The sequence below is a fragment of the Pelophylax lessonae genome (genome assembly GCF_965119305.1).
Source record: "Pelophylax lessonae genome assembly, chromosome: 4".
Classification (NCBI taxonomy): Eukaryota; Metazoa; Chordata; class Amphibia; order Anura; family Ranidae; genus Pelophylax; species Pelophylax lessonae.
The window spans coordinates 313880616-313905479 of NC_138771.1; the positions used below are offsets into that span (position 1 = coordinate 313880616).

The 24864-nt window shown below is 41.7% G+C and overlaps 1 protein-coding gene across 2 annotated transcripts in view; it reads right to left on the minus strand.

The window, feature by feature from the left end:
• Window positions 1-24864, minus strand: part of HK3 (hexokinase 3) — a 474982-nt gene that overhangs the window by 132969 nt on the left and 317149 nt on the right. The window contains exon 2 of one of the 2 annotated variants that reach the window (XM_082256083.1): window positions 9856-9946. In XM_082256083.1, the coding sequence (XP_082112209.1) occupies window positions 9856-9912 (57 nt within the window). In that variant the 5' untranslated portion in view covers window positions 9913-9946. Of the gene's footprint in view, window positions 1-9855; window positions 10096-24864 lie in introns of those variants that run through there. The other variant, XM_082256082.1, reaches the window with a different exon arrangement.

Genomic DNA, 24864 nt, shown 5'->3' on the forward strand with positions numbered 1-24864 from the left:
CTGCAATGCACAGTAAGCAAAGCCTCTGATATTCATTTTGCCCAAACATACTCCCACAAAATCTTTTCTTTTAGTTGTAGGGAAAGGTTAAAATGCTAGTAGGGGTTTCTTGCAGTCCTTTTAGGCAATATTTCCCTATCGGTGACCCAGTGATTGCACTGTCACTGGTACAAGAAGTGAGGGGAAACCAAAGGAGCCACATACAGCAATAAATACCTCTTGGTGGTTAAAAAACCTTCCTTATGCCCCGTACACACTATCAGATTATCTGAAGACTTTTGTCTTCAGATTTACCTTTTCTATGTAGTGCAAGGGCCTGCCGGATTGCATACAAATTGAAAGTGTTTAGGTTTGACCTCATATTATATGGTTTTGGTAAGTCTGCAGACAAAAGTCTTCAGATAATCTGATAGTGTGTACAGGGCATTACTCTATCACAAATATTGCTTGGCTGAAGGCCCACTTTAAAATACATCTAGGCAGAACCTAAAGTGTATCTACCTGTATACTCAAAACTTTTTTTTTTTGTTTTCGTTTTATATAGAGTTTAGAGTTTGCTTAAATAAAGATAAAATCCACGCTAAGGTTATCAAAGGATTAAAGAAATATATATATACATTTCGGCTGCAGCCTACCCAAGACTATAGTCCGAGGACTAAATAAATTGATGTGTAAAAAACTGGGGTAATTGGCGCTGCCAATCTATAAAGTGCAATCAGTGGAATAAATAAATGTAAAACCTGCAGTGTGATGTTTACACAAAAATAGTGGTATGCAAAAATAAAACAATATAAAATGTAGTTGGGTGTACAATTTCAATTAATATGCAATCAACAATAAATATAGTGCAATATTGATGAAATAGCCCACAAGAGGCGTGAAAAAAAGTGCAAGGTGCGTATCAAAAATAATAAAACATTTATAAAATGAAGAAAATGCAATGTGCATACAACAACTGATAAAGTGCAATGTAAATATATGACCAGCAGAGGGCGTCACTAAGTGCAAAAATACATTTCAATAAATAAATAAATAAGTGGTATAATGAACCCAAAATTAATGGAAAAAGTGCAATAGTGGAATAAATGTGGACAGTGGATGTGCAGTGCTAAATGGTAGCACTGTAAGATAAGGATGAAAATTAAGCACAAGAGTATGCTAATGAAAATATAATAGGTGAATGAGCATATAAATATGCTATTAAAATAATAAGGTGAGTGAATAATACACCAAATAGGTGCAAAACTAGTGCACAAAAATTAATTAGAAAAGTGTTGCTGGAAATGAAGTCCAATAAGCCAATATAGAAAAAAAGAGAAAACAAATTAGTCGATATCTTGGTGGGTGTGCCGAAAAAGTGAAAATGACCTTACGGTGACCCCAAGGTGGGTGACTGGCGAGGTGTGCGGTGACCCCTAGTAAAAAGACCGACTAACCAGATATACCCACCCCACACAGGGGTATAGAGCGAGTATTTAGGATATGGCTGAATGCTCCTTCCTCTGGCTCCTTAATTCCCTTCTGTGTAGGGGGAGATGTAATGGACAGCCAATGGTGATCCCTGATGTCCCAAAGGAGAATGGGCTTGGTGGGGTCCTCTCCTAATGGAATGGGGTCTGGCGGTCCATGGGTGAGGTCCGGTCACTCAGAGGTGCATGGGTGGGAGGGTCACATAGGGCAAAGAAAGGCTCGATAGTGTGATAACGTTTAACACCTTTATTAGATCAATGCATACAAGATGGGTACTCACATTTAAAAAATCAATTCCGAGCGAGAAAATGGCGTCCTGGAATGCAATGCGTTCCACCAGGATACCGGAAGCGGAAGTGATGTGACGGCGCTGTACGCGTTTCGTCATCCGACGTCTTCTGCAGCTGCTGACTTTTAATTTTTGGAGGGGGGGGGACTCCGCTTTAATTGACTCCTGTTTAAATTGGCCCCAGTATGTATGAATGTGAGTTAGGGACCTTGGATTGTAAACTTCTTAAGGGCAGGGACTGATGTGAATGTGTAATATGTATGTAGAGTGCTGCATAAAGTGTCTGAGCTATATATATATTTTTAATAGATATATAAATAAAAATAAATAGATATATAGTGGAAAGGCTGCGTTAGAGAGATTAAATCTTACTCACTGCCCCAGGAACATGCTTTTCGCCAGACAGGAAGGAAGTGAAGAAACTCTTCAACAGCAACAAATTCAGAGGTATAAATGTTATTTAAAGTTATGCTTGGTACACACGATGAGATTATTGAACGAATGATCATTTGTTTTTTCTTTTGCATGCTAATCTCATATCAAAAATAAAGGGTTTACTAGCGTTACGAAATTCTAGTACGATAGAATAAAAAATTGGGAGTGTGATGTAATGGGTTGCAGTGCATGGATAATATCAGATGAACTGTTGCGATCGGCTCTCGAAAGCTCTGTACTAATGATCGGATTACTGTACAATCGCTTCGAAAGTAATATTTTTCGAATCCCAACCACGACATTACCTGCCTGGAGTTTGCATGTTCTCCCTGTGCCTGTGTGGGTTTCCTCCGGGTACTCCGGTTTCCTCCCACACTCCAAAGACATGCTGGTAGGTTTATTGAATCCTGTATAAAATTGGCCCTACTACAGTATGTATGTATGTATGAATGTGAGTTAGGGAACTTAGATTGTAAGCTCCTTGAGGGCAGGGGCTAATGTGAATGTGCAATGTATATGTAAAGCGCTGCGTAAAATTGACAGCGCTATATAAGTACCTGAAATAAATAAATAAATGAAAACGGACAGGCGGTCCGTTTTCATCCGATCTCCCATAGAAGAGAGAGGGGATCTGACAGCTCTGTCTCTGCAAAGTAAGCGGAGACGAAACTGTCATCCGCCTACTCAGCGAGGATCGGCGGATCCATCCCCGCTAAGCAAAACGGAGTCCGCAGTTCGGAAAGTCCCTGTGAAAGGGGCGTTAGGCTGGCCATACCGTACACATTTTTTTTCATTGAACCAGCGGGTTGAACGGAAAAAATTGTGCAGTCCCCCATACACACACATTCAATGTGGATGAGGGAATCCCTCCAGTTGTGTGTTCTGACGGTGTGGAGCCATTCCTGCCGTGGGAACTCAATGATCAGTGTTACCGGCTATAGTTGAGGCACTGATCGTTCGGGGAAAAATATTACAGGGTGACTGTACAGAAGTTGGTCGGTGCCCATACATGAATCGAAATGCGATCAGTCCCTACTGAATCAGCCGAATATCGATCCATGTATGGCCAGCTTGAAGTAAGGAATGCTAGAACCTCTGGCGGCTTATACTGCTCCCTGATGCAGATTTTTCTTCACTATCTATTGAGTCCCTGGCCAAACTATAATACTACAGTAGAGTATTATAAGCAGGGCTTTTTTTTCAGCGGGAACGCGGGGGAACGCAGTTCCGGCACCTCCAGCACTGAAAGTATGTAATTGCGAGGAATGCAACATTGTCTATTGATGCTGGCTGCTGAGGGATCTATTGTTGCTGGTGAGGATCTATTCCTGCAGGAGGGTTTATTGCTGCTGGAGAGGTCTAGTGTGGCTGCTGGGGGATATATATCGTCTCTGAAAGAGATCTCATTTTGCAGGGGGGTCTATTGTTAATGGGGTGGTTCTTATGTTGCTGAGGAGTCAGTTGTTGGTGGGAGGGATCTACTCTTTATGGAGCAGTCTATTGTAGCTGGCTGCTGGAGGGTCTATTGATGCTGTCTGCTGGGAGACCTGTTGTTGCTGCTGGGGACCTATTGTCGCTGGCTGGGTCTATTGCTGCTGGGGGGTCTATTATTGTTGGCTGCAGGGGATCTATTTTACTGCTTTTTTGTTATCAATAAAAAAATCCATACAAATTGCTTAGTACCATAAATGTTACTTGGTTCTGTATTTTCTAAAAAGGATGATCCTGGGAGGTGGGTAGTGGGTGGAACCAAGGAACGGTTCACGGAGGTAGGTAGGGGCAGAGACAAGGGGAAAGTCCAAAAAAGGAGTTCCTGCACCTATTTTCTGAGAAAAAAAAGCCCTGATTATAAGACTATATTAAGAGTATATAAGAGATAAGAGTATTATAAGAGAATATAAGACTATAGATCAGCCTTTTCAGCCGTCACCAGCTTAATTCTTGTTTCATATACAGGATTCACAGAACAGTGAAGACAACATTAGATGACAGCCCTGGAGCCTGCACCTTTAAAAACAAGTCAGCAATGGCAGCTCCTATGTCTCAGCCCACACATGTTTGTTCTACAAAGCTCAAAAAACTGAAAGCAATAATCTAGCATTCCCACGATTAAGCCACCCAATAAATAATTTGTGTTTATTTCATTCAAAGCTTTTTATTATCTTAATGTTACTTTGAGCTGTACAGTTCCAATTAATTTTAAAATGATATCTTACAAAGAAATTAAGAAACATCTATAAATGTAATTATTTTCTGGATCTTTTTAAAGGTAGAACAGTCAAGAAAGAATTATGGGAGCTGCCATTGCTGACATCTTTTGAAAATGCCAGCTAACTGGCTGTTTTGCTGTCTTCTGCTTTGAAAATTGAGATCTTATCTGCATACTGATTCCAGATCAGGCACAGCGGCTTTCATTTTTCCTTTATGACAGGTAACATACAATATGTTCTTTTTCTTGTCCAATTTAATTTCTCCTGCTACCCAAATAACACAAAGTAAATTAAAAAAAAAAATACACAAAATTCCCATCATCAGACATTATATAAAGCTGGCTTTACATAGAAAATTGAGCAAACCAGTGTTTGGCCAGCTTGGGAGTGACCATAATAATAATCAGAATGTGGTTGCAGTCAATATCACCTCCCTCTAAATACAAAATGCAGCACATTGTTTAGGATATTGACCAAAAGTTTTCTGCCTACCTCCATGTAAGCTGACGACAAGGTAGGCAGAGCATACATACCTTCCCCTCTCATTATAAGAATTAAAAAAAAACAATAATATTAAAAAAAAACAAGACAGTCCATGATGTTTTAATTGGTAAGTTTTTTGTCTAAATAGAAAAGCTGTAATTTAGAATTTTTATCTTCAGGGTCTGACATCTGAACAGCAATGGCAATTAAAATGTACGCAATAGGTCCAGGGTAATTAGAATACTGAAAGGATGAGTGTGATTAGTTTAGAATACAAAGTGGCTGGGATAGTTGATTGGAATACAATAGGGCCAGGTTGATAACTGTAAACACAGACTGATTGAGAGCTAATCAGCAAAATGTCTAGAGACGCTGACACACAGCAGATTTAACCACAAACCCACAGCTCAAACATGACAACAGCTAGCGAATAAAATACATGTGCATGAACGTTTAGTTAGCAGACTTGGCATCTAATGCATTGGGCTGAGCTTGACATTGTCATGGAACGACCAGGAATGGGGAGACAGAAATAGAGTGGAGGAGGAATCCTGTTGTCCCAGAAGCATTGAATGCTGATATCAGGCTGTGCCTCTAATAGTAAATGGTAATAAAAAATAAGGAGGTAATTATACAGCCTACAAGTAGGCTACCCAAATACATCTGCCTTTATATTTCTGCTTCCTCTGAACGGTGGGCTTATTGGATCAGAATTACCTCCCTTCAGAGGCGTAACTTGAACCTTCAGGGCCCCGGTGCAAGAAACCATGAAGGGCCCCCCCGGACCCCTGGTCGGGGCCCTTCCCTTCAAGCCCCGGGCTCTTCCCACTGATCCTGGGGCCCTTTACTCCGCTTGCGGGGCCCTTTATTGTGGTCCCACAGCGGGTCCCTTTCACAAGTTTTGCAGTGGGCCCCCTTCCTGCCATCTTGGGGCCTCCCCGCGGTGGTGGAATGCCAGGGCCCGGTTGCAAGTGTGACCTTTGCGATCCTGAAAGTTCACCCACTGGTGTCAGTAGTTTTTATTTTTTGGTATTTTAATCGTATTATTTTTTATCATTTTATTTTATTTTTTTACAATGTAACTGACTAGGACTCTGCCCATTTAGAGAAGCAAGGAGCTGGTAAATTACATATTTACCGGCCCCTTCCTGGTTCTCTATTGTTACACATCCCCTGCAGCAGCCTGCAGGAAAGGGGAGGGATCACAGTGGGGGGGGGGACCAGGGGAGCACACAGGGGCCCAGAGACAGCAGAACACAAGTGAACTGGATAGGAGGAGTGGTGGGGGTAGCATACAGAGGATCCAATCTCCTCCATTTTCTTTCTGCAGCTACAGGAGGAAAAAGGAGGACAGTGATTTCTCTACATGCTGCCCCCGCCTCCCCTCCTATCCAATTCTGGGCCCCCTGGAGCATTGGGCCCGTTGCAATCGCAACCCCTGCAACCCCTGTAGTTACGCCCCTGCCTCCCTTTATCACCCGCAATATGGTAGTTTCTGCCCATATGGTCCCGATGCCTGCCCAAAAGGGAACATGTCTGGCGCATTTGATAACTGGAAAATGTCTATAAGGTCTCTCCAGCCTTGAAGAAGCCTCTGGTGAAATGCATTAGCTATTTTGAGGACCTACAGACTTTGTTATCAGGGACATATAATTTTCTATGTCAATTATGTCGTATGTATGTTGTTTAACCATATGGATTTAATAAATTTTGATACAATTTTAAAGTAATTGAGATTATCCCTCATTTTTGGCCTTTAAAGTCCTACTTTCTTTCTATATATGTTTGTTTGATATTCAATTTGGATGATGACCATAAATTCACGGTGACTTTTGCAATTATGCCTATGGTATATGGACAGCTATGACAGACCATTCTATGCTGCATACTAGCAAAGCCAATATATCGAGGGCCGATCTGCACTTTCCCCGATATATCGGAATCGGCCACCATGGTAACCGATATTGCCGATATTTCGGGAAAGTGCTTGTACCGGAGTGATGCCTGCAGCTAGAGACATCACCCCAGTACCGGTGTCCATAGCCGACAGTCAGCTGTCTTGTAATGACAACTGATGTGGCTGAGAAGCCGCTCGGCTGTTATTACAAGGAGCGGGAGGGGACATCCCCCCCCCCTCCTGCAACCAGCCTGCACGGCCGCCGAAGACCTGATCAAAGCCGCATTCAGCTCTGATTGGGTCTCCATGCAAAAACCCAGAAGTGATGTCATGACATCACTTCTGGGTACTGGCGCCAGATTCAAAAAATGACAGCATTCAAAACAGACAAATTTGGCGTTTTGAATGCTTTTAAGTGCAGAGTAGGGGTTTGGGGTCTTTTGGACCCCCAGATCCCTCCACAAGAGTACCTGTCAAATGAAAAAAAAATTTTAATGTACAAAAATATCAGCCCATATCGGCCGATACCGATATGCATTGACCAAAATATCGGTATCGGCAACGAAAAACCGATATCGGTCAATCACTACTGCATACCCATGATTAGATGGATTTAGAAAACCTCTATGCATATACCTCCTTCAACCCTATAAGTCATTTCAGACACTGCAAACCTTAGCTGGGATTTTCAACTCCTTTATGTTAGCCAGCAATTACCCGATCGAGCGTTCAACTTGGGTACAACCAGCCTGCCAGATTTTACAAACGATTATTGCAAGCGGCTGTTATAGCAATATTCACTGTGTTCTCCTAGCGGGATGGCTTCTTCGCCCCCCCCCCCCTATCCCCCACCCCTGTGGCTGAAGGACACAACGGCAGGGCAGGAGAGATTCCCCTGTCAAAACTGTCAACCCTGTGGTTGCGGGATAGAAATCTGCTCCATCTATGGCCGGCCTTAAAGGACACCTGTTTCTTTGATACAACCCTATTGTTGGTGGCATCTGAGGGTGCCTTATGGATTTAAGATCCATCACAAGTATCTGTGTCTTTGGAGCTTTTCTAAACAAGAAGGATAGGTTTGACTGGACATTCTTTTTTTAACCTAGGAAGCTGAGTAGGGAGGAGGTTACCCTGACAGTTTCCAGAGCTGACTTATATAAGGAAAAAAATAGTGAGAATTCTCTATCCATTGCTGTTTCCCTCATTAGCTGATGGTTGGCGGTGACTGCAAGTGCAGAAACTGCCAGTTAGTCTAGGTAAGAATGGATAGTTGAATCACTTCCCGACCACCTGCCGCCTTTTTACTGCGGCAGGGTGGCTCTCCTGTGCAAACCGACGTCTACATCGGTTGTAAACACAGCCGACCGTTCTTCTCCCTGCAATGACCATAGAGCCCATGTGATCCTTCTATATAGGATCACATGTCTCTATGGTCATTTCAGAAGCCACGCCCCCCCACACTTAGAATCACATTTAACCTCATGATCACCTATACTGTTAACCCCATTCCTGCCAGTGTCATTGTTACAGTAACAATGCATATTTTTAGCACTGATTACTGTAGTAATGTCACTGGTACCCCCAGAAGTGTCAAAAATGTCAGTTAGGGGTCCAATCTATCCACTTCAATGTCGCACTCCCGCAAAAAATCGCCGATCATTACTAGAAAAAAAAAAAAAAACAATAAAAATGACATAAATCTTTCCCGTAGTTAGTAGACACGATAACATTTGCACAAACCAATCAAAGTAGGCTTATTGTGATTTTTTTACCAAAAATATGTAGCAGAAAACAAATTGGCCTAAAATGTTAAAAAAAATCTATTTTTATTTATTTATTTATTTATTTTGAGAATGTTATATAGCAGAATGTGAAAAATTGTTTTTTTATTTTTCAAAATTGTCGCTCTTTTTTTGTTTATAGCTCAAAAAATAAAAATCGCACAGGTGATCAAACCACTAAAAGAAAGCTCTATTTGTCAATTTTATTTAGGTGCAGAATCGCACGACTGCGCAATTGTCTGTTAAAGTAACGCAGTGCCGAATTCGCAAAATAGGGCCTGGTCATTAAGAGGGCAAATCCTTCTGGTCTTAAAGTGGTTAAAGGACAACTATACTTAGTGCAGCTCATCTGGTTTTATATGCCCTCAATCCAATGACCTCTGTGGGGTAATCCATTGATAGCTCCATAGTCTTGATTCACAAAATGTCCTTCTTGAGTCCTCATTAAAATGTGTGCATGTGCATCACAGCCCCATTCATTCACATGGTGGGGCTGTGCTGATGGTGGGCCACCAGTGGTCCTGCAGAATATGACTCTCCCCAAAGAAATAAACCATGTCATGACCCATGCAAACAGGTTGAACAAAATCCAGCAAGAAAATTTCGTACAGCAAGGCTTTGTGGCTCCTAAACTGCAATAAAACATTTTTTGGTTTTAGGTTTAATACCGCTTTATTCTTGACAGTTATGTATCAAGGGCATTGACTGCTCTTTCGGACATACACCTTGCCAGGATGAATGTAGTAATTAGTAGATGGAATACAATCAAGAAAAGATGGCACGGTAAGCAAGAGCAAATTCAATATTAAATATCATTATATTAAATTATTAAATATCAGGTAACCTTTAAAACATTTTCTACACTATTTTTTTTCATATTCCTAATGTTCCTTTAATTTTCCCTCAAAGGGTAATTTTTGATTGATTGCTATGACCTATCGCACTTTGGAATAATTTAATAAATAAACCTTTGTATACTGCAACATTCCTGGTGTCGTGTCCTAGGATCAGAACAATAGCCTACTGGCTAAATAACCCAACTGCACTGGTGGCTGTTTTTGCCAAGAACCTAGGAATTATACTGAGCCCATGCTATCCACAGACACACCACTCATCTACCATTCCTAATTATTTTGGCAGGATTAGGTGAGTGCCATGTACCGTACCGTCTATTGGTAGCTTATGAAGGTTCTGCACAATTTTTTTCTGCATTTTTAAAGATGCTTATGTTCTGTAAATTTGTAGTCTGCTTTAGCTGTATAGAGTGACAGGTGCTGACACCGATCTCACCTCTTCATTGGCAGGCTGATGCACGTTCCCCACTGATCCTGCTCCTGGGTTTTCCATTGCTTGATGTTTCTGGTGGAAAGAACAGCAGACTATAAGCAGGAAAATGAGAGCAGAGAAAACAGAAAACTGGAGAGCAGTATTGGCATAAACGACCAGATAAATTAGAAAGAAACAAGAAGTGTCAACAAAGCACTAATAAATTACCGACAACATGTCACATGCAATCTCTGAGCTGGGATATTCTTTAGAAATTACTAGATTAGTATATAATGATGACAAAACCTTAAAAAGAGGAAGTGATAAAGTGCTGTCGTAACCTGAGCACTAAAAACGTAACCAGTGCTGAGAAATAACAAACTGTTATGGGAAGTGTCTTCTGTGTCATCAAGTGATATGTTTCATACGTGATCTTCGCACGCTGATCTGACCTGATCATGGCTGAACTGTATGGATGCATACAGATGGGTTACAATGGCCAGATCTGATTGTTGGGAGACTGATCTGATTACAAGGGTCTCCGTGAGACATTACAAGCATAGATGATTAGATAATACTGGAGATCTAACTAAAGGGCCGTACACACTTGACGAAAATCGGACGAAATATCCTCCGATTTTTCTGTCTTCTCAGCGTTCATAACCGTTTTTAGTTGACAGTGCATAAATGTTCACGAAATTTCTCGTCCGATTTTTCTTTTTTTTTTTGGCACATTTGTTCCTAGGCCCCTTTCACATATGCTGTCCGTTTGTCCGTTTTTCATCCATCCGTTGACGGATGAAAAATGGACATCAATGTATCTCTATGTAAAAACAGATGACAACGGATGATCATCAGTTAACATCCGTTTTCATCCGCTTCCGTCAATGTCCGTTTTTTGAACGTATGAATGCTCTATTTTTCATCCGTCAAAAAAACTGATCGGACGAAAAACGGATGACAACGGATGAAAAACGGATGACAACGGATGAAAAACGGATGACAACGGATGAAAAACAGATAACTGACGAAAAACGGATGAAAAACGGATAACAACTGACGAAAAACGGATGACAACTGATGAAAAACGGATGAAAAATGGATGATAACTGATGAAAAACGGTTGATAACTGCTGAAAAATGGATGAAAAATGGATTAAAAAGGGATGAAAAACTGATACATTTTGACGTGACTGAACTGATGAACTGAACGGACCGTATGTGTGAAAGGGGCCCTAGACTTCCGGGTTGTCAGCAACTTCAGATCATGCGCGGTCTTTCTTATCCGATTTTTCACGGACCTACTGCATACACATTAAACAAAAATCGGTCGTCTGGGGAAGGACGAAAAAAATTTTGGTGTTTGTCCCTCCGTTGTTTTTCGTTCAAAATGTCAGCATCGGCTGCTGAAAGTTGTGTACACACTTGGCGAAAATCGGACGATTTTACCTCGGACGGGAATTTTCGGCCTATTTTCTACTAGTGTGTACCCCACTTAAGACTCTGTTCCCATCTAGGTGTTTTTGGGTGTTTTTTTGCTCTAAGCCTCAGCTCTAAAAACGCCCAACAAGACAAATCCCATTCATTTCAATGGCCTCTGTTCACATCTGAGCGTTCTGTAGCCTTAACCACTTCCCGCAAACCGACGTAGCTCTACGTTGACTCGGAGGGTGATGCCTGCAGCTAGAGGCATCATCCTGGTACCATTTTTTAAATCCGGCAGTCGACTTTCAGGTGATATTATTCGATGTGGCACGGGAGCCGCTCGGTCACTACCCCAACGAGCGGGCAGGGACGCCCCTCCCGCCGCCTTCCGTGGCTCTGCCCGGATCTCCCGTCCCACTGAGCTGGTTGGAGTCTCGATTAAAGCTGGATTCAGCTTCGATTGGGTCTCCGATGTAGTAACCCAGAAGCGGCGTGACGTCATGTCCAGGTTACTCCGCAGCTAAAGGCGCCGAATTTAAAAAAGTGTCAGTATTTAAAAATGCAGTTTTCAGCATTTTGAATACATTGAAGTGCAGTGGAGAGGGTCTTGGGTCTCCAATCCCTCCATAAAGAGTACCTGTCACTGCCTATTAGGCTCCATTCACACCAGCGCGACTTGTCAGGCGACTTGTCAGCCTGACAAGTCGCGCTCCCTCGCGGTCCATTGACTGCTACAGGACCCTTTCTAATAGGAGCGACACAAGTCGCTCCGACTTAGAAAAAGGGTCCTGTACTACTTCGGGGCGACCTCGGAGCGACTTGCATAGACTTCCATTATGTGAAGTCCATGCAAGTCGCTCCGAAGTCGTGGTGCATGGTAATGCACAAGTCGCCCCCGAAGTAGTACAGAGTCGTGCCGCCCCAGTGTGAACCGAGCCTTACTGTCACAAGGGATGTTTACATTGCTTGTGACAGCAAGAAAAGTGATCAGATTTTTTTATTTTTTTTTAAACTGTGCTAAAATTAAAAAATTAATTAAATACATAGGAAAAAAAATTAAAATTTTTAAAGAACCCCCATCGCCATGAACTCCCGCACTAAGGAAAACGCATAAGGAAGTCATGCCTGCAAATTAAAGCGCTGTTCAAACCACACATGTGAGGTATTGTCGCGATCGTCAGAGCGAGAGCAATAATTTGAAAAAAAAGAGCTACTCTGCAACTCTAAACTGGTAACTGTTAAAAAAAAAATTTAAAGCGTCGCCTATGGAGATTTTTATTGACCGTAGTTTGTCGCCATTCCGCGGGTGTGCGCAATTTTAAACCGTAACATGTTAGGTATCTCTTTACTCAGCGTGACATCATCTTTCACAATATACAAAAGAAATGGGCTAACTTTACTGTTTAGTGTTTTTTAATTGCAGTGAAATGTATTTTTTCCAAAAAAATGGCGTTTGAAAGAATTGTACTAGGCATCTCTACATCTGGTTTCTGTTATGCCTAGTACACACAATCAGGAAATTGGATGAAAAATACTGCTCTGAAAAGCGATTGTACAATAATCTAATCATTAGTACACAGCTTTTGAGAGCCGATCATGATAGTTCATGCAAAATAATTTGAAGGGACAAACACGAAAAAATGTTCTTGCATGATACCAGAACGAATGATTTTCATTTAATCAGTACAGTATTCGTCCGAAAAAAATCAAGACCACGCATGCACGAAAATGAAAGAATACATTACAATACAATACAACACATTACATCACTTCCGAAGTTGTATTCTTCATTTTCAAAATGAACCCGGCATGCAAATGAAAAATGGATATCCGATATTCTCATCTTGTGTAAGAGGCTTAGGGGAGATTCTACTCACATCCTATGCAGTCACAAAGAGAGGAGGATCTCTCCGATGCGGACACTAAAATCACGAATACCATTTTTATTGGGTCAGGAAGGGTAGGGACTTTTGTTTGGTTTTTATTGCTGTCTATTTCCCGACTGCCTGTGAGGTCACCACTCACCAGGGTTAGAGGAAAATGATAGAAACATTTAATATGGACACAGAACCCAAAGGTTTAACCCTTGCTTTCTCTTTTCAAATTGCTGGAAATCCACTTTAGGGCTTAAAGTAGAACTATAGGTAAAAACTCTTTTTTTTTCATTTTGGATAGTGCATAAGAGGGTTATAACCTCTGTCATTTTTTTTTTTTTTTTTTGTCGCCATCTGTGTCCCATTTTGGAGATTTCCTTCACTTCCTGTTCCACAGCCAAACAGGAAGTGAGAGGAAATCCCTGCAAATGAAGGGAATCCCTTGGGGACCCCTTAGTCACCAGAACTAGTGTCCCTATTGGAAGATTGCGCCTCTATTACTTTTCTGGGGACAACCCAAAATGTGGGATTTTCTTTAACTTTCAATGATAATGATTATGATAATGGTAAACAGGACAAAAAGAGAGGGTTAATCTTATAGGATATACAGACAGCAAAAACAACAAAAAAAACCGACAGGTGTTCTAATCCCTCTTCATTCCATCCAAAACTAAAAAGTTTTTCTTTCAGTTATACTTTAACCCCCTTCGCACCTACGTACAATTTTGCAACTTTCACATGTGTTAGTAAAAATGTATCACAACCAGTGCCGGGACAAGGTCATCTGGTGCCCAGGGCGAAGAAGATGGCAAACTGCGCCCCCGCCCCCGGGGTATAAAGAAAAAGTCAGTGTCATTTCAAAATCAATATTTCCCAAAGATGCCAATGTTAAAAACAAGGAGCAGTGCCGTGTCAAGCTGTCCAAGATTTCCCATAGACGCCAAAGTTAAAAACCGGCAGCAGTTCTATGTCAAGTTGACCAAGATTTCCTATAGATGCCAATGTTAAAAACCGGGAGTAGTGGCATGCCAAGCCGACCAAGCTGTGTCCGTACTCGTGAGTGCATGTAAAACGGGGTATGCCTGTATTTTAAATATCATTGGTAATTATTTAACCTCTCCTCTCCCCTCCAACCCCTCCCCCCGAGTTAGCTGATTAATCAGTAGATGCCCCTCTGCTTACTTTTGAGATTCGCTGCCTGCATGGTTGGTTCCTCCTCTTCAGTCACACTTCACTCGCTGCCTGGCTGCTCTCTATGATCCTCTCCCAGCCCACCTCCCGGCCAGCCTCTTGGTGATGTCATGCAGTGCCGGGACTCAGAAACACCTGTCAGGCGGCAATTACTTTGCGGCTCTGCCTGACCGGGAAGTGGAGGCCGGGTCCTAGGCTTGTGCCAGGTGCAGGACCGCACTCGGCACATCCTTACAGCTCTGCAGCATTGTAGCGCGGCCGGCGGAAGTCACAAACTTTTGCCCAGAAAACACTGCCAGTACTTCACCTGCGCCCCCCTTCCTACAATAAACTGTTCCGCCCAGGGCACCCATCCCTTCCGCCCACCCCTTGTACCGGCCCTGATCACAACTACTTTGCGCATCCAGGTGGATTATACTGCATTTTTTTCAGAATAAATTGGGTTTTCATTTGGTAGTAAAAGGTAATGAATATCTCCTGATTTTTTTTATTATCAAAGGAGAACTGGCCAGAAATAGTAAAAAAAAAAAAAAAAAAAACTTTTTTTAACATTAGCTGTATATTTCTTGTTACTACCATAACCTACCACCAAAAAACAACCCAAAACTAATTTTCATGCTCCTGACAATACCACATATGTGTATGTTAGTTGTTGTTTGTATCTGTAGTACAGCCCAGAAGCAATAGTGCGCATTTTGCTTTTTTTTTGTCCTATCTAGAACACACTGACACTAACTCAGAGCCGGTTCACACTGGGACGACTTGTCAGGCTACCTGGTCGCCTGACAAGTCGCCGTGGGTCGTCTGCCATAGATTAGCACAGGACCCGTTCTAATAGGAGCGACACAAGTCGCTCCGACTTAGAAAAAGGGTCCTGTACTACTGTGGGGTGACCTGGAGCGACCTGCATTGACTTCAATGATATGAAGTCCATGCAAGTCTCTCCGAGGTCGCGGTGCGTGCTGTGCACCGCGACTTCACAGGTCGCCCCTGCAAGTCAGGTCGCCTGTAAGTGAACCGGCTCTAACACTGACATTCATTTAAAAAAAGAAATAAATAAATCCTGCCCAAAATATACTGACCCTGACCTTTGATTCTGTCCTTGACCTTTGACCCTTACTTGTCCCAAACACCAACCCTGGCACTAACCTAAATCATGCCTTGATCTATTTATTTTTTTTCATTATTTATTTTTTTCTTTCTTTATTTTTTTAAAATTATTATTTATTTATTTCTTAATTTTTTACACATAGTTTATTTTTCCCTCTCTGCATTGAAAGAGAAAGATACATTGTATCTTTCTTCTCTATTCACAGAGAGAGAAAGACAGGGGCGGGCTTCACAGGGCCTGATCACAGCAGTAGCCAATCAGAGGCTATCACAGCAATCAGGTAACCCAGAATGTGGAAGTTCCATGTCCCAATCGTTAGTATGGGGCCCAGGGCTTTAAAAAGGGGGTCTCTGCGCTGGGAGATACGCATATATGTGGCCCTTTGTTTTGGACAGAGTGGAGAGGGATTAGAACACCTATTTGGTTTATATTGCTGTCTGTGTCTCGGGTAGAGAGAGTCACCCAGGACCCTCGCTATGTCACACTATAGCGATATCAGACATCGCATGTGATTCACATTGCACTGCTCTGAAAATCACATGCGATGTCTGTGCCTTGCGAATTCAGCCGTACAGATTGCATGGCTGAATTCGCATTGCATTCGGACCAAAGTCGCACAGGACTCTTTTTTTGGTCCGCACCAGAATCAGGTCGCACGGGTGTTCACACCTATCTGCTCCGATTCATGTCCGAACTGACAATTTGCACTGCGATATGCGAACTGATCTGGGGGTGTCGTTAACCTTGTATTGACAACCCTAGTGATTCTCATATGGCAGTGTGAATGCGAGTTGGGTGCGGTGGGGAAACTCGCAGTGGATTTGCAAGGTTCTCACATAGAAAATGTGTGAACCGGCACTAAAAGTGAAAATAAAAGAACATCCCAAACTTTGAGTTGTCCCCAGAAAAGTAATAGAGGGGAAATCTTCCAATGGGGATACTAGTTCTGCTGATTAGAACACTTTTTTTTACTTGTGTTGCTTTTTTTTTTTTTTTTTTGGGCTTTATGTGCCCCGTTAGGTAGATTCACCCTAATGCCTCGTACACACGCAACGATTATCGGCCGACCGATCGGCCGACTTTTGTCCAGAGTGGTGTTTTGTTGGTTGGAATGTGCCTAGACTGCACACGAATTTTCTCGGCCAACAAAAATCTAATTCAGAAGTGATGTCATGTGCTGGTTTACTTTCCGTGTGTTTTTTCTTCTCTGAGCATGCCCAGTCTTGCTCATCAGATTTTTGTCTGCCGAAATCTGTACTGACTGACGGAAAATCGGCCAACAAAAATTTTATAGCCTGCACACCAGATTTTTTTCGGCCGAAAAGTCGGAGTCGGTTGGCGGTAGCATCATACTAACAAGCTGAAAATCGGCCGATCGGACGTTGGCCGAAAAATAATCGATGCGTGTGTACGGGGCTTTAGTCCTGTTTACGGTTATCATTGAAGTGTCATGTGAAAGCAATAGAAAATCCAAAATTTTTGGCTGTCCCCAGAAAAATAATAGAGGGGAAATCCTCCAATGCGGACACTAGTTCTGGTAACCTGGGGTCAACAAGGGATTCCCTTAAATTGCAGGGATTTCCTCTCACTTCCTATTTGACTATGGGACAAGAAATAAAAGTAAATCTCCCCAATGGGTCATGGATGCAAAAAAAAAAAAAATCTGACAGTGGTTATGAACTTCCCTTATATATTTACAGTATCTCACACCTTACATCTTTGTAGATATTTTTTTTTTTTTTTATAGCAGTGTAAATTTGCTGTCCCCTCAAAATAACTCAACACAGAGCCATTAATGTCTAAACTACTGGCAACAAAAGTTAGTACACCCCTAAGTGAAAATGTCCAAATTGTGCCCAATTAGCCATTTTCCCTCCCCAGTGTCATGTGACTCGTTAGTATTAAAAGGTCTATGGTGTGAATGGGGAGCAGGTGTGTTAAATTTGGTGTTATCGCTCTCACTCTTTCATACTGGTAACTGGAAGTTTAACATGGCACCTCATGGCAAAGAACTCTCTGAGGATCTGAAAAAAAAAATTGTTGCTCTACATAAAGATGGCCTAGGCTATAAGAAGATTGCCAAGACCCTAAAACTGAGCTGCAGCACGGTGGCCAAGACCATACAGCTGGTTTAAAAGGACAGGTTCCACTCAGAACAGGCCTCACCGTGGTCAACCAAACAAGTTGAGTGCACATGCTCAGCGTCATATCCGGAGGTTGTCTTTGGGAAATAGACGTATGAGTGCTGCCAGCATTGCAGCAGAGTTTGAAGGGGTCATACTGTCAGTCCTCAGACCATACGCTGCTTTCTGCATCAAATTGGTCTGCATGACTGTCATCCAGGAAGGAAGATTTTTCTAAAGATGATGCACAAGAAAGGCTACAAACAGTTTGCTAAAGACAAGCAGACTAAGGGCATGGATTACTGGAACCATGTTCTGTGGTCTGATGAGACCAAGATAAACGTATTTGGTCCAGATGGTGTCAAGCGTGTGTCAGGGCAACCAGGTGAGGAGTAAAAAGACAAGTGTGTCTTGCCTACAGTCAAGCATGGTGGTGGGAGTGTCATGGTCTGGGGCTGCATGAGTGCTGCCAGAACTGGGGAGCTACAGTTCATTGAGGGAACCATGAATGCCAACATGTACTGTGACATACAGAAGATGAGCATGATTCCTTCCCTTCGAAAAACTGGGTCGCAGGGCAGAATTCCAACATGATAATGATCTCAAGCACACCTCCAAGACGACCACTGCCTTGCTAAAGAAGCAGAGTAAAAGGTGATGGACTGGCCAAGCATGTCTCCAGACCTAAACCCTATTGAGCATCTGTGGGGCATCCTCAAACGGAAGGTGGAGGAGTGCAAGGTCTCTAACATCCACCAGCTCTGTGATGTCGTCATGGAGGAGTGGAAGAGGACTCCAGTGGCAACCTGTGAAGCTCTGGTGAACTCCATGCCCAAGAGGGTTAAGGCAGTGCTGGAAAATAATGGTGGCCACACAAAATATTGACCCTTTGGGCCCAATTTGGACTTTTGTTGCCAGCGGTTTAGACATTAATGGCTGTGTGTTGAGTTATTTTGAGGGGACAGCAAATTTACACTTTTATACAAGCTGTACACTCACATTGTAGCAAAGTGTCATTTCTTCAGGGTTGTCACAAGAAAATATATAATAAAATATCTACAAAATTGTGAGATGCTGTGTATATAAATATATATATATATTCTCTCTATCCAAAATGGCAAAAAAAAAAAACGTTTGCCTACAGTCCCACTTTTATTCATACGTCAATTACTTTGCATGCACTAGAGGGTGCTCAATACAACATAGAGACAGCTTTGCTTTGAGGTACAGTGAGAGGTCACTGATGGTTACAATAATCGCAGACAGAAGTACATACTGGCTGTGTTGCATTCATCTATTCTACCACATACTGTATTCGATTTTTTTATTTTTATGCATGCTTAGCAGCCGTTTACTACTGTGAGATAATGCCTCCTGCCTCAGCCTGCTGCACATCTCTCCATGAAAATTCTTATCTCAGTATGAATAAAGTCATAAAGTAATTTTATACAACTAACAGGATAGTGGATGATGTTAAATAATAGAATGACTTCAGCATAAAAAAAGAAAGCAACATTTTTTTTTCCTATTTTGATAGTGTAGGGAGGATTCTAACCCATGTCTTTTTTTTTTTTTTTGGCCATCTGTGTCCCATTGTGGAGATTTCCATCTACTTTCTGTTCCACAGCCAAAACAGGAAGTGAGAGGAAACTCCTACAAAGTAAGGGAAATTCTTGGTGGTCACCCATTGGAAGATTTACCCCTCTGTTCCTGTTCTGGTGATAACCAAAAACGTGGGGTTTTCTTTCCTTTTTTACTTTTGGTGATAACAGTTACTGAACGGAAAGGGTGAATCTCCCTAATAGGGACACAGACAGCAATAAAAACTTGACAGGTCTGACAGGTGTTCTAATCCATCTCCTCTCTAACTCCAAAACTGAAAATAAAAAAAGTTTTGCCTTTAGTTATATTTTAATACAATACAGTACATAAAGCTGGCCATAGATAGATTGGAATTTGGCCCAGGGACCGTCCTTGCTGAATTTCGATCCATGTGTGGCCAGGCTTGTTTGACAGAAGTAGACCATTAAATCAAAAAAAGAGAACAGGTTTGTTGGAAACAGGGTGGATTTGATTTAAATAAAGTTGATTTAAATCACAATTTAAATTTTGATTGAAATCACTAGTAAAAAGACTTGATTTAAATCAACTCGATTGTCATCTCTGACTTCTCCTCTGACTAGCTGTTGACTCACGACAGTCCCATTCACTTTAATGGGACCGCTGTTGATGCGGCAGTGACACAACAAGGTGAGGGATGTGGCGGCAGCAGGTGAGTGGATGCCCGCTAACAGGCGCTGCCATGATGGATCTGAAATAACAGGTGCTCTCTAAATGTAAGGGCTTTCTTGCTAGTAGTTATAAGCTTTAATATTTGCAAACAAAATGAAGGTTTCCTATCTAGAATATTAAGCTGTCATGTTAGTAAAACAGCGATATCAGAACTGATTCAATCATATAGTTTTTAGTGTACATGGATTTGTAAAACAATGGGAGAAAGGAATATTCCTGAACTTTTTGTTATTTCATGGCTACTGTGAAATTGTGTGAATGCATCAATGTAGTGCATGTTATCTTAGCTTGCAGAGCTTGGATTTATTGAATGATTTTAACAAAAATTTAAATATTGCAGAATATACGGCCTCATGCTACATAACTAAGCTCCATTTCATGCTGAAAAAATGAAATTATTAATGTATCTTATATAGAAAACTATCTTTAGAAAGATTTTTACTCCAAAAGCATTTTGTAAAAAAAAATGATAACAATTTAAAAAAGGTTTGATTTAAATTTAAAAAAAAATCATGTTTAAATTTAAAAAAAATATGATTTTTTTTTTTTAAATCATTGATTTGTATCCACCCTGTTTGGAAAAGTTTTTTTGATCAGCTGATTGCAGCCGCTGATCAGTGTATTGTGACATCAGAGATTTCCCACAGTCTGAATACATCTCACTGGGGAGGATTTTTCAATCTTCCTCACTTGTATGGATTGGGTAATCCGCTTTTTTTTTTTTTTTTTTCCATCAGCCCTCAGGCTGAAACGTGCATCAGCTATGGCTAACTTTGGAGTTTCTCATGTAGTAAACATTCTCTAAATGCAGAGGAAAAAGAAAGAAAGAAAGAAAGAAAGAAAGAAAGAAAGAAAGAAAGAAAGAAAGAAAGAAAGAAAGAAAGAAAGAAAGAAAGAAAGAAAGAAAAAAATAGAAATAGAGAAGAGAAAGAAAGAAAATCTTAGACAGTTCTCCACACCAGAACAGGTGTCTCAAGGTAAATATTCCTCTTACCTTTTGTTCTTAGGAAAACTAAAAAAGAAAGAAAGAAAGAAAGAAAGAAAGAAAGAAAGAAAGAAAGAGAAATAGAGAAAAGAAAGAAAGAAAGAAAGAAAGAAAGAAAGAAAGAAAGAAAGAAAGAAAGAAAGAAAGAAAGAAAGAAAGAAAGAAAGAAAGAAAGAAAGAAAGAAAACACTTGAGGGAATTTGCCAAAATGAAGGGAATTCTCCACTTAGACAGTTCTTCACTGAACAGAACAGGTGTCTATGGAATATTCCCCTTACCTTTTGTTCTTAGGAAAACTCTAAAAGAAAGAGAGAGAGAAAGAAAGAAAGAAAGAAAGAAAGAAAGAAAGAAAGAAAGAAAGAAAGAAAGAAAGAAAGAAAGAAAGAGGGAGAAAGAAAGAAAGAAAGAAAGAAAGAAAGAAAGAAAGAAAGAAAGAAAGAAAGAAAGAAAGAAAGAGGGAGAAAGAAAGAAAGAAAGAAAGAAAGAAAGAAAGAAAGAAAGAAAGAAAGAAAGAAAGAAAGAAAGAGGGAGAAAGAAAGAAAGAAAGAGGGAGAAAGAAAGAAAGAAAGAAAGAAAGAAAGAAAGAAAGAAAGAAAGAAAGAAAGAAAGAAAGAAAGAAAGAAAGAAAGAAAGAAAGAAAGAAAACACTAGAGGGAATTTCCCCAAATTAAGGGAATTCTCCACTTAGACAGTTCTTCACTGAACAGAACAGGTGTCCCAATGGAAATATTGCCCTTACCTTTTGTTCTTAGGAAAACTCTAAAAGAAAGAGAGAGAGAGAGAAAGAAAGAAAGAAAGAAAGAAAGATAAATAGAGAAGAGAAAGAAAGAGAGAAAGAAGAAGATAGAGGGAGAAAGAAAGAAAGAAAGAAGAAGAGAGAGGAAGAAAGAAAAGAAAAGAAAAGAGTGTGGTGTATTGGAGAAGAATGAATGCCACTGCAGCAGTACAACAATGGAAAAAAAAGTAATTGTAGAAAAACAATTCTCAACTCCACAGCTCTCCAAGGAAAGAAAGCCCTTGGCATACTGTATATCCTGTTTTCATTCCCCGGTTCCCTTTTTTTCCCAATGACTGAATGATTTAGTTCTGTAATTGTTGACAAGTGGAAAGTGATGTAACAAGTTCACCACGCAGACCACCTAGCTGTGAACTCTACACATCTTCTGTACTATAACATTTCCTACAGACAGCATCCTGCCCTATACCTTCACTAACACAGAATTAAACACATCATTGCACATTTACACTTACAAAATATCACATTGCATGGAGAGGAGATGCAGTAACTAAGTTTAATACATACCTACAGTGAAGGTTAAGTAAGGTGTGTGTACATACCAGGATGAGACTCCTTCAATAAATACTACACACCCTCCATAGAAGGTGTCCCTCTCCTGTATTATAATTTGCTTCTCCTCCCACAGCATGGTATAGTGCCTCTCCTGTTCCTGGCACCTAAACTAGGAACCAGCCCAATTATTCAGCCAACATGACGGAGGCTGCGCTATCATCTATCCCGGAGTTGCTGACGTGCTATACCTGTAAACCTCTGTGGTTATTCTTATTATACTGTACTTCAGCCTGCAAAAGCTGTGCTCAGCACTTATCAAAATATTTAATGTATTTAGTATTAAAAAAAAAAAAATTTACTTTATTTTTACTTTAATTTGCAAATGATGTAAGTACCTAAATCTGTCTACACACCACCCTCTGTAGCATCACTTAAGCCATAGACGGTTCGAATCTCAGCCGGTTAAGCAGGAACCAGCCGAGAGTCAAACCATGTGTAGGCAGGTTGATTGTGCTTGTTGATCCATCGATTGACTTGGGTGCAACCATCATGTATGATCTTTAACCACTTGCCGACCGCCGCACGACTATCTACGTCGGCGGTCAGCCCCTCACAGGCAAACTAACGTAGGGCTACGTTGCTTGCTTGTGAGGGTCTAGGGAGCGAGCGCGCGCCCCCGGGGGCGCGCTCCCGCTCCCGCGTGGTCACGGACCCCCCCGCACGTGTGACCAGCGGACCCGATGTCCGCCGGCCACTCGGCGATCGGCGGGGGAGAGGGAGAATGTCAGGCAGCTTGTGTAAACAAACTGCCTGTCATTCTCCTCGCTGCAAAGACACTGATCACTCGGATCTAGTATGTAGATCCGTTGATCAGTGTCCTTACAGCTGAAGCCACAGCCAATCACAGTAGAAACCACGCCCCTAGGGACACACACAGCCCCTCCCTCCCAAATAAAGTTAACCCCTTCACTACCAGTGTATTTTTACAGTAACAGTGCATATGTATAGCACTGATTACTGTAGAAATGTCACTGGTAACCCCAAAAGTGTCAAAAATGTCAGTCAAGGGTCCGATCTGTCCGCCGCAATGTCGCAGTACCGCAAAAAAAATCGCAGATCGCCGCCATTACGCGTTAAAAAAAAAAACAACAAAAATGACAAAAATCTTTCCCTTTGTTAGTAAACGCGATAACTTTTGCGCAAACCAATCAAAATACGTTTTTTGCGATTTTTTTTACCAAACATAGGTAGCATAAAACAAATTGGCCGAAAATTTTAAAAAATTTTGATTTTTACATTTTTTTGGGGGGGAATTTCATATAAAAAAATGTGAAAAATATTGCTATTTTTGCAAAATTGACTCTCTTTTTTTTTTTATAGCGCGTGATCAAAAAATCGCACAGGTGATCAAATACCACCAAAAGAAAGCTCTGTTTGTGGGAAAAAAAGGACGTCAAATTCGTTTAGGTACAGCGTCGCACGACCGCGCAATTGTCCGTTAAAGTCACGCAGTGCCGAATCGCAAAATACCCCCTGGTCGGAATGGGGGTAAAATCTTCCGGGGCTTAAGTGGTTAATGCTGTTTAAAGCCACAGTGTCCCTGTGTGTTCTCCCAGCAGGGATGCCCCACGGGAGCACACAATAGCACAGTAGAGAACATTAAATGGGGAGGAATTGATTGATTGTCTTTCTTGCAACCTGTGGTTGCAGACAGAGGTGTAACTAGAACCTTCAGGGTCCCGGTGCAAGAAACCATGAGGGGCCCCCTGTACCCCTGGCCGGGGCCCTTCCTTCAAGACTGGGGCTCTTCCCACTGATCCTGGGGCCCTTTATTACGATCTTACATTGGGCCCTTTCACAAGTTCTGCAGTGGGCCCCTTCCTGCCTATCATGTCACTGACTATGACTCTGTCCATTCAGAAAAGGAAGGAGCTGGTAAATTACTGGTTCTCTATTGTGACACATCCCCTGCAGCAGCTGGCAGGACAGGGAAGGGAGCACAGTGGGGGGGGGGGGGGGGCCAGGGGAGCACACAGGGGCCCAAAGACAGTAGAACACAAGTGAACTGGATAGGAGGGGCAGCGGGGGCAGCATACAGAGGAACCAATCTCCTCCATTTTCCTCCTGCAGCTACAGAAGGAAAAAGGAGGACAGTGATTTCTCTACACGCTGCCCCCACCGCCCCTCCTATCCAGGTGTACAGGGGAGCCACACAGGCCCCCTGGAGCATGGGGCCCAGTTGGAATTGCAACCCCTGCAACCCCTGTAGTTACGCCCCTGGTTGCAGAAAAGAAAATCAAACCATCTAAGACCGGCCAATTAGGCTCTGCTGCACACACATGTGCTAGAAAGGAATATGCTGATAGGAGAGAGATGACTCATTTAGCTGCGCTAACATTGCCCAGTCACAGGATAGGGGAAGGGAGAGGATCATGCTGTATTCCTTAAAGTGACTAAACTCTGGTTTAACCTCTTGACCTCCAGAAGATATACCCCCTGTTCCTGACCAGGCCATTCTTTGTGATAAGGTATCTGTTACTTTAACTGACAATTGCACAGTTGAGCGACACTGTACCCAAATACAATTGATGTCCCTTTTTCCCACAAATAGAGCTTTCTTTTGGTGGTATTTAATCACCTCTGCGTTTTTTTATTTTTTTGCCCTATAAACAAAGAACAACTGACAATTTTGAAAACAAAAACACTATTTTTTACTTTCTGCTCTGAAACACAACCAATAA